A 14,522-nucleotide genomic window follows, 5' to 3' on the forward strand; every position below is an offset into this window, starting at 1 on the left:
CCTCGGTTTTCTCGTGGGATTCACGGTTTTCGAGAAATCTAGCCCAAAAGTCGAAATGGGCTAAAATCTTCCCGAGCTAAAATCGGACAATCCGCTCGATGGATTTCGGCGTTCTTAGTGTCTATGGAAAGCTCTCGCCGAGTAGATGGTTTTGGACACAAGACCCGGTCCAATCGGTGACCGGATCGGCGGATTTGGCCGAGGAAGTCGCTGGCGCGCAGGGACTTTCATGCGGCGTTTCAGGCCGTGCTTAGGCGGGTGGGGCCGGGAGCGGCGCCGGCGAGGAGGACGAGGAGGCGGTTGGCGCGGCGAGGAGGAGAGAGAAAAGAGAGAGAAGGGGAGAGGACGCGCGCGGGAAAGAAAAAGGAAGAAGGAAAAGGGCCGGTCCGATTCGACGGTCGATCCGATCGATCGGTCGGCGGTTCGATTCGAAATACAATATTTTGAATTTTTACTCTGCCTCGGGACCAAAACGAGGTCCAAAATTCAAAAATTCGAAAACTCAGAAAAATACGTAGACTCCAAATATATTTTTAGTTTTGCCACGTGGTCTTTAAATTAATTTTTAAAAATCATCAAAGTTTATATTTTCGGAAAATCGAACCCGATTTTTAAAATCCAAAAAATCTCAAAAAAATTCCTAAAATTCAAATAAAATTAAAATACCAAAAATACTCATAAATAATAAAATTTGGGGTGTTACATATGGAGTGAGATAAAATTATGAGTAAATTACATATTTAGGGTGTATAATAATAATCTAATTAAATTCTAATTTATAACTTAAAATTCTTTGATTTTTAATTTTAATAATATAAAATTATCTGATAGTTAATTTATAAATTATTTATGCCGTCATAATATTTATCGAATTAAAAAATTATATTTTCATTGATAATTTTAAATAAATAAATTATGATTATTAAAGTATTAATTTATATAATTTAAATTACCGCTAGAAAATTAAATATTATTTTAATAAACTACTTATTATGTTAAAACCACTAAAAATGGACTCTTCCCCACTTGCAGATAGCTCGTTTTCTTAAGCTAAAAGTACAAGTAGATGTCCACATCGTGATCAAACTATAACTCTTCCAAAATTGATGTACAGTTAGCTATGGATAAAAATGAGTTTTCATTTTTCATTCTTTTTCTACTGTTTTACTCAATCTTTTACAAGCTACCAGGCACTAATATTCTGTATGATTATTGCTGCACTATTCTTTATTGAATATTAAGAAACAAAGCATTCTCAAGCTTTATATATATATATATATATATATATAAATAAGGTGTATCTCATATAAGCTCATAAAAATGAATTTAATTATTATTAAATTAAATAATTATATTAAAATATATATAAAATTAATTAAATTATATGCATAAAATACATAAATTAGGATGAATAAATTTATTTTTATATAAGTTAAGCTTTTTATAGATTTTTCCATGTAACTATTTTATAAACTCTAATTTTTTTTTTCATAGATAGAAGTTCAATCAAGAAAGCCATCAAGGTGGCAAGAAATTGCGTACGAAGTCCATCTAATTCAATTGGTCATCCTCCTGCTATTATCATACTGCAATAATAGCACTTTTTTATGCTGCTTTTTTATTAAAATACGCCGATCTGCATTAAAAGAAAGGTAGGCGAAACTTGAAAGAAAAGAACACTGAAAATTGATGTCATAGAAAAAGTAAAAACGTGTTCAATATGCAAAATCAATCAAATGGAAATTAATTGCCAATCATGGTTTTTTTTTTTTTTTTTTTAATTATTACCCAGTAAAATTCTTGAGGTTATTTCAAGAACCCAGTATTTAGGGGAAGACCAGAGACGGGTTAATTTGTAATTGAGTAAAAAACAAAAACTCTAATTATTGTCCTGTTCTGATGATTTGTGACCAGACATGGGATGGGATCTTGGGGCTTTGTTTCTGACTTGCTGTATATCCTTTTTTAACGATTCGTTGGCCAAACAAATCAAAGAGAGATTATTGCACCAGCAACGCCTATTGTGAATCACCAAGAACCACTTCACCGTTGAAAAGAGAGAAACTTGTTCTACCCACCACATCACTTCTCAGGATCCAGAAGAGTATGTTCCTCAAGATGAACCTCTAGCCACAAAGACGGTGTCTTTGGCCACCGGAACTGAGGTTTTCTCTAGTGGGTTTTCTGGAAAGATGGAAGGAGATCGCATCGAAGAGAGCAGTGTTAGATTGCTGTCTCGTCCTAGCAGTGGTGGTGGAGTAGGTGAGTCTAGGTGGGTGGATGGGAGTGAAGTGGATTCAGAGTCACCTCCATGGTCTTTGCTTGATGAGAATGATAGTAGAGAAGGGTATGGGTCCATTAAGAGGAGGCTGGTAAAGAAGCCCAAGAGAGCTGATTCTTTTGATGTTGAAGCCATGGAGATTAGTGGTGCTCAAGGCCACCACTCTAAGGTAATACCTAAATTAGTAATAATCGTTTTCCTTTCAGATTTTGTATTTTTATGGCATATTGAACATATCCCATCACCTATTGCCTTGAATATCATAGGGTTGTTACATTAGATTATTTAGCAAATTGAGTTCATACTTGAAAGAGGGCAATTGGATATGCTTTTGAGATTTCTTTTTCTAATTTTCTGACAAATTATGAAGGTGGTAATACCTCCATTGATATAATGAGAAAACAAGAGTATTGAAAATCACATCAACTATCTTCTATCTACTCTTTGCGTATTTGATAACCTTTTGTCTACTCTTTACGTACTTGATATCCCTTTGTTTGATTTCAATATAACTGGAATGCGTTCTGTAAGAGATTTACAAATGTCTATTGTGAGAACGAGCCATCAAACTAGGTTGGTTTAACTTAGCAGGTCTTTACCATGTATCACAACAGCAACAATACAACACAATAAGCCTTCATTCAAACTAGTTAAGATCGGCTACATGGATCATTTTTCACCATTTAGGTCTGCTAGAAATGGTTTGTAGCAATATCTAAAACTTAAAAATCCTTATATACCATTTCTCTCCATGTCATCTTAGGTCTACCCTTCCACTTCTCACTCTTTTCTTTGCTAACTTATCACACTTTTGTACTAGGACACTTGATTCTCTATGTTGGACATTACCAAATCATTTTAGGGCTAATGGAGCGAAAAATATAAACTTTTGCGACTTTTGGCGTTTAATCCAAATCTTTTAATTTTGGATCAATTGATCAAATCTTAAAAATTTGGTTAAAATTTTATCCAATTTTGAAATTAGAATTGAGGAGAGTGTGTCTCTGCTGACGTGGCATCACATGTGGCATTTTTTACTCTAAACATATGAGTCCTGCATGACATATCATAAATAATTTAAAAAAAAATCCACTTCTTCTCTTTCTCCCTTTCTCTCTTCTCTCTCTTTCAAGAAAAATTCACAAATAAACATACAAAGATGCAAATCTATTGGTTTCATTAGTAAAGAGAGATGAAACGACATTGTTATATTATATCATGGGGTGGATTGCCAGACACGAGTCATTGCCTATGAGTGCTTGCGTGAATAGGTGAAGAGTCGCCCACGATTGCTCTCTGGTAATACTGGCCATTTGTGGAATTTGTGTCAAAGTGAATGAACTCATGCCTAGCAATCTTATGTTCTGTTGTTTACTACGGTTGTTTACTTGTTTATAACATTGTTAATCGGAAGTTGAATGTTCTACTTTGAACACTTCGATGCTATTGGTTCCTTTTAATGTTCCTCAATTCATTTCCAATGGTAAAGAGTTTATGGGCTTGAATTATAAGAGGTTGAAGAGGGCTCTAGCATTTCTATTAGAAATGCCTCAGATTTTGACTTCATTTAGGATATTGAGTTCTTGCAAATGATGATGTCTGTGGCTGTGGCTTTGGAGTTGTAGGGCTCCATTTTGAAGGTTCAATTGTGTCATCTTGTTTTAGTTATGTATTCTCATTTTCCAGATGTATTTATGGACAAGAGGTAGGGATTGGCAAGCAATTGATGCTCATTTCTAGAGAAACACAACATTATTTGGTTTTCAATTGCTTTACCTTCATTGGTTGTTGGATTTATTAAGTAAATTGATGTTGAGTAAAGAGGGTAAAAAATATAAATCTGTTGTTGACATGGGTTTGAGATTCTGTCCTACTCAACTCAACTCAACTAAACCTTTATCCCAAAAATTTGAAGTCGGCTATATGGATTCGCTTTATCCACTCTAAACGATTTTGGGTTAAATCCTCAGAAATATGTAATGTTTCTAGGTCATTTTGTAATACTCTCCTCCAAATCAATTTAGGTCTACCTTTTTTTTTTTCTATCCTCTAATCTAATGTGCTCTACTTGTCTAACTGAAGCTCCGTATGTCTACGCTTCACATGACCAAACCACCTCAATCTTCCTTCTCTCAACTTATCTTCAATTGACACCACTCCTACCTTTTCTCTAATACTCTCATTACGGACTTTATCTAGTCTAGTATGGCCACTCATCCATCTTAGCATTCTCATCTCTGCAACTCTTATCTTAGAAGCATACGACTCTTTCAGTGCCCAACACTCACTACCATATAACATAGCCGGTCATATGGCTGTAGGGTAAAATTTTCCTTTCAACTTATTGGGAATCATACGATCACATAAAACTCCCGTGGCACGTCTCCACTTCAACTATCCGGCTTTAATCCTATGACTAACATCCTCCTCACATTCCCCATCTACTCAAAGGACTGAGCCTAGATATTTAAAATGATTACTTTGGGACAGTACAACTCCATTCAAACTAACTTCTTCCCTATCATCCGTTTGGCCTTCACTGAACTTGCAATGCATGTATTCTGTTTTCGTTCTACTTAACTTAAAACCCTTTGACTCTAGAGTACTTCTCCAAGGCTCTAGCTTTCTATTGACTCATTTTCGTGTCTTATCTATCAGAACAATATCATCCGCAAACATCATACACCAAGGAATACTCTCTTGTATATGTTTCGTCAATTCATCTAAAACTAATGTAAAATAGTAAGAGCTTATGGCTGATCCTTGGTGTAATCCAATTGAGATCGGAAAATCTCTTGTGTCCCCTCCCACTGTACACACAATAGTAGTTGCTCCTTCATACATATCATTCAACACTTGTATGTACCTAATAGATACCCTCTTTTGTTCTAACACATTCCATAAGACATCTCTTGGAACACTATCATAAGCTTTCTCCAAATCAATAAAAATCATGTGTAGATCTTTCTTCACATCTCTATATTTCTCCATACATCTCTATATTTCTCCATTAAGCTTCTAATGAGAAAGATCGCTTCCATAGTTGAACGACCGGGCATGAAACCAAATTGATTGAGAGAGATAGAAGTATCATGACGTAGTCGATGCTCCACAACTCTCTCCCCCAACTTCATAGTATGACTCATGAGTTTAATTCCCCTATAGTTTGAGCAACTCTGTATGTCTCCCTTATTTTAAAAAATAGGTACTAAAATACTCCTCCATTCATCAGGCATTTTCTTTGAGTTTAGAATGTTATTAAATAATTTAGTTAATCATGCCACTCCCATATCTCCCAAACACTTCCACACTTCAATTGGTATTTCATCAGGTCCACAGGCTTTACTCACTTTCATTCTCTTAAGTGCTTCCTTTACTTCTAAAGACCTAATCCTTCTAGTATAATTCACATTCTTTTCTATTGTTCTATAGTCTATATTCACGCTATTATCATTTTGACTATTATTAAAGAGATCATTAAAATAATTTCTCCATCTTTCTTTAATGTCCTCATCTTTCACGAACACTTTTCCTTTTTTATCCTTAATGCACCTAACTTGATTAAGATCTTGACATTTCCTTTCTCTCCTCCTTGCTAATCTATAAATATCTTTCTCCCCTTCTTTAGTTCCAAGTTTCTCATATAACTTTTCAAAAGGCCTGTGCTCTTGCTAGACTAACTGCATTTTTTGCCTCCTTCTTTGCTATCTTGTACTGTTCATATGCCTCATTATTATTACATTTAGGTAATTTCTTATACCATTCCCTTTTTCTCTTCACTGCCTTTTGTACTTACTCATTCCACCACCATCTTTCTTTTGAGGGTGTTCCATGTCCTTTAGACTCTCCAAGTACTTTTCTAGCTACTTTAATTTTTGATACCATCTGTATCCACATATCATTAGCCTCCATACCCAGCTTCCATACTTCGGACTCGAGAAGCTCATTTTTGAACTTCACTTGCTTTACTCCTTTGAACTCTCACCACTTTGTTCGAGCTACACTATTTCTTCTGACCTTACTTGAATTGTTCATAAACTTGACATTCAAGACCACCAACCGATGTTGACTTGTTAAAGTCTCTCCTGGAATGACCTTGCAATCCTTGCATAGAGCTCTATTGTCTTCCTGGTTAAGAGAAAGTCGATTTGGCTTCTATATTGCCCACTTTTGAAAGTCACTAAATGTGACTCTCTTTTTATAAAGTAGGTATTTGCTAGTATTAGGTTGTATGCCATAGCAAAATCTAGGATGCTTTTTCCCTCCTCATTTCGACTGCCAAAACCAAAACCTCCATGTACATTCTCATAACATTGTCTATCACTTCCTACATGTCCATTCAAATCTCCATCAATGAAAACATTTTCTTCATTCGGTATGCTTTGCATTAAATCATCTATATCTTCCTAAAATTTTTGTTTACTCTCGCCGTCTAGTCCTATTTGTGGGGTATAAGCACTAACTATATTTATTGTTTCTCCTTCTAGTGCTAGCTTTACTAGTATAATTCTATCTCCTACTCTTTTCACAGCTATTACTGCGTCTTTTAATGTCCTGTCTATGATTATGCCCACTCCGTTCTTGTTTCTCTCCTTTCCGGTAAACCACAGTTTGTACCCTGAATTACCCACTTCCTTACTTTTCTCTCCTACCCATTTAGTCTCTTGAATGCAAGCAATATTCACCCTTCTCCTTTCTAAGGTATCCACAAGCTCCATTAATTTTCCTGTAAGTGATCCAACATTCCAAGTGCCGACCCTGATCCTCCTCCTATCCTGCTCCTTCCTATTGGTCTCCTTCTATGATATCTTATGTTGTTTTCTATGTCTATCTTATATTTTGTTCCACTATCTGTTCTACCATCTGTCCTATGGACTAACTTATTTACCCACACCCGTCCATGATGTGGGAACCCTTGCTCACTTAACATCACACCCGGGCGCCGGCATGGCGCGTCGCTTTCGGTGAACGCCCTACACCCTTGCATATTTCTCACTACACCCGGGCTCCGATGTAGCGCGTCGTTAGTAGAGGACGCCCAAACGTTTATATCATTTGAATCCATATCATAAGGTGTAACGAAATTTTTATGCTGGTTGTCATCTACCGCAACCCTACTCCTTTGAGATTCTATCCAGCGATATTTAATCCACTGGCTTTGAAAGCATTGAAGCTTGATTTGCTTGCTTTCTACTCGATATATCTTGATAGTTAATAGGTGGTTCTGGTGATGATTTTGATGCTGCCAAGTCTGTCGTCAAGCTTGTTGAAGATGGTCTTGTTTCAGTTTCAGCTTTCAAATGGTTATCTCCTTGGAGCACTGAAATTTGTTTGGAAAGAGAGAAGAGAGAAAAAGAGTGGAAAGAGAAGAAGAGAAGAGATTTTTTTTTTTTAATTATTTATGATGTGTCATTTGGGACCCACATGTTTAGAGTAAAAATGCCACATGTGATGCCACGTTAGCAGGGACACACTCTCCCCAATTCTAATTTCAAAATTAGATGAAATTTAATCAAATTTTCAAAATTCGGTGAATTGATTCAAAATTAAAAGATTTGGATTAAAACACCAAAAGTTGCGAAGGTTTGGATTTTTCGCGCCATTAGCCCAATCATTTTAATTGATCATTTTTTATTTTCTTCAATATGTGCCTCGTGTTTTTGATAGATGTAGTTATTTTTAATCTTATTCATTATTGTGTTATTAGATATCCATCTTAACATACACACTTTTGCCACACTCATCTTGTATGTTGTATTTTAGATGCACAATATTCACTCCCATATAACATAGCTGGTCTAACTGCTGTATTATATAACTTATCTTTCACTTTGTCAGAGATCTTATGGTCATATAATACACCTATTGCACTTTTCCATTTCATCGATAATGTATTGATACCATGAGTTGCATCCTCATCTAAAACTCCCTTGTTCTGTATGATAGAACCTAGATGCTTGAATTGATTGTTTTTAGGCACCAAAACTCTATCCAGACATACAATAGAGCTGGTCTTTACCATGTATCACATTCTATAAAATTTGGCATGGTTTAGTTCTTCTTCAATTATTTTAGTGAGTGTGTGGTTTCACCAACAGGGAGGCAAATTGGGAATTTCAGTAGTTGAAGATTGTATGCAGTTTGAATGAACAATATTTAAATTTCCAACTTAAATATTTTGTTGTCTTATGTTGCTATCATTTATGTGATATTTTTGGTGATTTATACATTTTGCATTAGCATTCCATGCCAATAGTGCTTGGCTGAAAAATGGTTGAAATGTGAAGAAGTTGCATTAGTCCCTTCCAACTATAACTACAAGGCATTCAAAAGGGTGTGACAGCATGAGCAGCTGATCACACTAATAGCAGAAAATGTTTTTGTTAAAACTGCAATTGGTAAATTATAGTTTCAATGAAATGTGGTGTCTTATTTTAATAACTGTATTTCTTTAATACATCAGGATCTCTCCACTTGGACTACTATCGCACTGGCCTTTCAAACACTGGGAGTGGTGTATGGTGATATGGGCACGAGCCCTTTATATGTTTTTGCTGATGTGTTCAGTAAGGTGACCATTGAGTCAGAAGTTGATATCTTGGGGGCCTTGTCACTAGTTATGTACACAATTGCTCTCATTCCTTTAGCAAAATATGTATTTGTAGTGCTTAAAGCAAATGATAATGGGGAAGGTAAGAGTTCTTCTGTTAGAAATGTGAATATCTCTTTTCATTTGTTACTAGTATCTCACAGACCACAAATTTGTTAACATATCAATATTCCTGGTTGTAGGAGGAACATTTGCTCTGTACTCGCTGATTAGCAGATATGCAAAGGTTAGTATGCTGCCAAATCGTCAGCCAGCTGATGAACATATCTCAAGTTTTAGGCTCAAGCTGCCCACTCCAGAGTTGGAAAGGGCTTTAAGCATAAAAGACGCTTTGGAGAAGAAGTCATTCCTGAAAACAATTCTTTTGCTGTTGGTTCTGATGGGAACTTCCATGGTTATAGGAGATGGTATTCTAACTCCTGCCATATCAGGTATAAACATTGAACTAAAAGTTCATGTGTTACATGGTCATAATAATATGTGGTAGTAAACTACAACAACAACTAAGCCTTAATCCCAAGGTACTTGAGGTCGGCTATATAGATTTTTTTTCGCCATTCAGTTATGTGGTAGTACAACTGCCTAAATTTGACCAACTACTCATTTCTTAGTTCCTAGGACTAGAGATTATTCAACAATATAGACGCTAACCATCCCCAATAGCTAAGGGATTTCCAAAGAGGTCTACAGCCTATAGCACATTTCAAAGAACTCAAGAGGTTGAAATAATATATATATATATATATATATATATATATATATATATATATATATATATTCCGAAATATTCTTGTTCTTCGGTTGTTTTTTGTTTTTCACTGGGAGATCCATTGGGCCTTCAGTTACCTCATGGAGATAGTCCTCTGCCTTCCACAAACTTTTCTGCTCCATTCCGAATGAGATTTGAGCTTGAAATCTCCAAGTTGAAAGTCATAACCAATAGGATGTTATTTTTGTTCCTGAGCTTCTTTATTGGAACTCTGTATCTGTGCTGCAATATGTCTCTGAAAGCGGAATGTCCAATTCCTAACTGCCTGTAATTCCAACATTTGACATTATTCTGATATACCAAATTGAATAGCATCAATACTAAATTCCTGAGATGTAACTAATACATTACTATGATATTTATCTGTTGCAGTGATGTCTGCTATGAGTGGTCTGCAGGGTGAAATACCTGGATTTGGCACAAGTAGGTATTTTTCTTTTTATTCGACTGCTTAATATGTAGAAGTGATTTATTTGTTCTGACTTTTTGTATAAAAGAACTAAAAAATTGGATTTTGTACAAGGAAATATTCCAATGCAAAGTTGTGGCAGTTGGGCTTGGGCAGCTGTCAATCCTTGGATTGTGGGTTGGCAGTTAATATACAAATCTGATGCCATAATCTGGGCCCATAACACAAATAATGAAATTTTGCGCCAAAAAGCCTATAATCTGATTGTTTTTGTTTGCAGCTGCACTGGTTGTTGTCTCGATCATAGTGCTTGTGGCTTTGTTCAGCATCCAACAGTTCGGGACTGGGAAAGTGAGTTTCCTGTTTGCTCCTGTGCTCGCTTTGTGGTTCTTCTCTTTGGCTTCTATTGGACTTTACAATATAGTGACTCATGATATTAGTGTCTTGAGGGCATTCAATCCTGCTTATATCTATCTTTTCTTCAAGAAAAACAGCTTAGACGCATGGTCAGCTCTTGGTGGTTGTGTTCTGTGCATCACAGGTACATCTTGACTTGAACCATGAGCACAACAGGTTGATTTGCTGAATTGACTTAAATCTTTATCATCATCCTTTTGCTTCCCTTTCTCATCTGATGTTTCCTTAGTAATTCATCTGTTTGCGTGTGTTATTCTTTTTCTCTCTCTAAACCGTCCTACTCACATCAGCTTGTAGGGAACTGTCAATATGTATTAATCACTTATCATTCATTATGATTTTAGTTTTTAGGATGGCTATAATATTTTTTTCCTGGAATATTAAGCATTTCTGAACCTCAATTCTACAAATATTCTCTTATAATTGATGAATTCTTCTTGCATATGAATAATTTCTGTTGATTCCCCATTGGACAAAAGTTTCTTAGAAAGCGTTATTCCCACCAAAATTATATCTTCAACTGGTCTTTATGTGCTTTGAAGCTGGCTTGCAATTCAATCTAAAAGCGGAGGAGCCACAAGCATATACATCTTAATGATCTGGTTTTGGTTAATGCATGTTCCGGAAACAAAAAAAGGTTCTGGGTAAAGCGGTGATAAACTTTAGTTGATTTTTGTTTGAAGTTGTCAGCAGCTTTGCTCTAACATTGGAATCTCTTGATCCTTAGCATGCTTTCCTGTTTTCGGTGTCTTTTAGTTTATTGCTTCACTTTCATGTGGGAGTTTTGCAGGAGCTTAGTGGTTTATGTCATGCATTATAGCATGAGTTAGATTGACTTAATGATTTGCTATAATCAATTACTGGGTATTGCACGTAGTAATTGATAAGATGCATTCATCTGTTTCTCTGATATTAATGAGAAATAACCACTTTGTATATACATCTCTGAGGTAGCCTAGAATTGTAGAAAAGCAAAGACATCTGTTTATTGATACAGCATATTTATCTGTCATTGCAGGAGCTGAAGCAATGTTTGCTGATCTGGGGCATTTTTCTGTAAAAGCAATACAGGTTTGTTTAACCTGATCTTCATTTTATTTCTTTCTTGAAGAATTGGCCCATCGATGCCTCAGTTATTCTTCATTGCTTCCACAGATTGCATTCTCTTGCGTAGTATTTCCTTGTCTTCTCCTAGCTTACATGGGCCAGGCTTCGTATTTAATGAAACACCCGGAATCTTCAGACAGAATATTCTATGATTCTGTGCCAGGTGATATTTTCTTTCACATTTTATGCTGATATTTTTTCATCCCTCTGAAAATTTTCAAATAAAAACCTGTAAACATATTTTATAACAAGAGCTCATTATAACACGTTCAACTCCTGAATCCTATGAAAAAGCAGAGAGTCTATTCTGGCCAGTCTTTGTCATAGCTACCCTTGCTGCCATGATTGCCAGCCAAGCAATGATTTCTGCTACATTTTCATGTGTTAAGCAATCTATGGCTCTTGGATGCTTCCCAAGGCTGAAGATAGTTCACACCTCAAGGAGGCTGATGGGTCAAATTTACATCCCTGTTATAAATTACTTTTTAATGATTATGTGCATAGTTGTGGTTTCAATCTTTCGGAGCACCACGGATATCGCCAATGCATATGGTTAAGTATCTTCTTCCTTCCTACTAGAAAACATTCTTTTTTTATGCATTCAGAAATATACTACAATTTTATATAGCTTTGTAAACCATGCAGGTTTTTCTATTGATTCATTTACCCTGATTTATTACACGACATCATGTTAATTTTTCAAGAAGTAAAATTGCAATGGCCAAATTTAAGAATTTCTCTTTGAACTACTTGGGAAAAATCTATTGTAACTCTGGCTTGTTATTTCAGCATGTTAGGCCATTATATATATATATTTTAAACCTATTACACCCTTTAGTTTTTGTAATATATAGGCATGATTTACCCAGACATCAAAAAATAATGGGATATTTACTTGACTTTATATATGAATTTATTTCGTCTTAAATTTTTTCTTACTTATTGAAGAGTTAGGCAGATTTGTGCCTATTGGTTAAAATAAATAAAACTAAAAGTTTAATTGTGTAATAGACCAAAATAAATTGTTAGGGGACAATAGACTTCTCACAATTAATTCAATGGCAAATTTATTAATAAGGCCTATGGCAATAGTTTTAAGGGCAAATTTTATATGTGGACCTATATACAAATTTATTTCACAGCATATTTTACCTTTTTTTCTTTACCCTGGACATCCAGTACTGTTTTCTCAATTAATTATTAGTTCAAGAACTCTTTTTTTTTTTTTTCCTTTTCAAGGAAGGACCACTTGATACTCTTCACTTTACTGTGATATTTTTGATGTTGCTGGTGCCAAATGAGTTTCAATTTTATAACAGTTGTTATTCTATATGGCGTACCAAGTCAGTTTTAAATCCTCCATATTGTCATAGTGATTGTTGATGGAGGAGTTGAACTTAGAGTTGTTACTGATCCTTTAATGGTAGGTATTCTTAATGCAATTCATGCTCAACTTGCAGGCATAGCTGAGGTCGGTGTGATGATTGTGAGTACTACATTAGTGACACTTGTAATGCTTCTGATCTGGCAGACTAATTTGTTTCTGGCTTTATGTTTCCCACTTGTTTTTGGGTCAGTAGAACTCATTTACATGTCTGCGGTTCTATCAAAAATCAAAGAGGGTGGATGGCTTCCACTTGTATTTGCCAGTTGTTTCCTTTCTGTGATGTACATTTGGAACTATGGGAGTGTGTTGAAATACCAGAGTGAGGTAAGGGAAAAGATTTCCATGGATTTCATGCTTGAGCTTGGTTCCACCCTGGGGACCGTTAGAGTTCCTGGAATCGGATTGTTGTACAATGAGCTTGTCTATGGTATTCCCTCGATATTGGGGCAGTATCTACTAAGTCTTCCAGCAATCCACTCTACTATAGTATTTGTTTGCATCAAGTATGTCCCTGTTCCGGTGGTTCCTCAAGAGGAGAGGTTTCTTTTCCGAAGAGTTTGCCCAAAAGACTACCATATGTTCCGCTGTGTTGCCCGGTATGGTTACAAAGATGTCAGGAAGGAAGATCACCATGCGTTTGAGCAACTTTTGGTCGAAAGCCTTGAAAAGTTTTTGCGAAGAGAGGCTCAGGATCTTGCCTTGGAGAGCAATTTGAACGAGTTGGACATGGATAGTGTTTCAGTGACGTCAAAGGATTCTGGGGCCCCAGCTGGTGACGGGACTGAGGACCTAAGGATTCCTTTGATGCATGATCAAAGATCAGGAGAACCTGGGACTTCTACTTCGGAAGAAGCATCCTCAGCATTGCCGTCTAGTGTCATGTCATCAGAGGAAGACCCAAGTCTAGAATATGAACTTGCAGCTCTTAAAGAAGCAAAAGACTCAGGATTTACTTATCTGCTCGCTCATGGGGATGTAAGAGCAAAGAAAAATTCCTTTTTTCTCAAGAAATTGGTTATTAACTACTTCTATTCATTCTTGAGGAGGAATTGTAGAGGTGGCGCAGCCACTATGCGAGTGCCTCACATGAATATCCTGCAAGTTGGGATGACATACATGGTCTAATTCATTTGATCCCCTGCAATTTGTTGTTGTCGGCCACCTATTGCGGCCTCTGTGAAGCCTCCATGAACTTTTAGGAAAATCTCTGTACTTTGCTTTTTTGCTGCTTTTGAGTGGAATTCTTAATGGATTTGTTCTGCGATATATTATTCTTCTTGTCACCCACAAGTCACCTTCATCTTGAAAGAAGATGCTTAATCAGAACGAGCCCAACAAAACATCATCCTTGGATGCATAGCTGCATGAAACACCTCTATCTTTGGCAACCTTAAACCTGAACCTTGTTACGAATGAGCTTAAGTTTAATAATATTGAGTCACTTTGACAATTGTAATAACGGATTAAAATTTATGAATCCAAACACAACATTAATTATTTTGATTCCAATTATTAATTTTCGTTATTTGGTATATGATTTTG

General features: G+C 36.0%; 1 protein-coding gene across 2 annotated transcripts; it reads left to right on the forward strand.

Annotated features, from left to right (window-relative positions):
• The first annotated feature begins 1,807 nt into the window (after positions 1-1,807).
• On the forward strand, positions 1,808-14,246 carry LOC110635328 (putative potassium transporter 12). Of its 2 annotated transcripts, XM_058129013.1 has the most exons (9): positions 1,813-2,450; positions 8,745-8,973; positions 9,074-9,322; positions 10,033-10,083; positions 10,350-10,610; positions 11,505-11,557; positions 11,642-11,756; positions 11,891-12,145; positions 13,054-14,246. In XM_058129013.1, the coding sequence occupies exons 1-9, from the start codon at positions 2,193-2,195 to the stop codon at positions 14,103-14,105; spliced, it is 2,523 nt and encodes an 840-aa protein (XP_057984996.1). In that variant the 5' UTR covers positions 1,813-2,192; the 3' UTR covers positions 14,106-14,246. The 2 variants fall into 2 exon arrangements, with proteins under 2 accessions (XP_057984997.1, XP_057984996.1); XM_058129014.1 differs by lacking the exon at positions 11,891-12,145 and having other exon boundaries at positions 1,808-2,450.
• Positions 14,247-14,522: the final 276 nt, after the last annotated feature.

This window comes from Hevea brasiliensis, chromosome 10 (genome assembly GCF_030052815.1).
Source record: "Hevea brasiliensis isolate MT/VB/25A 57/8 chromosome 10, ASM3005281v1, whole genome shotgun sequence".
NCBI classification, from domain to species: Eukaryota; Viridiplantae; Streptophyta; class Magnoliopsida; order Malpighiales; family Euphorbiaceae; genus Hevea; species Hevea brasiliensis.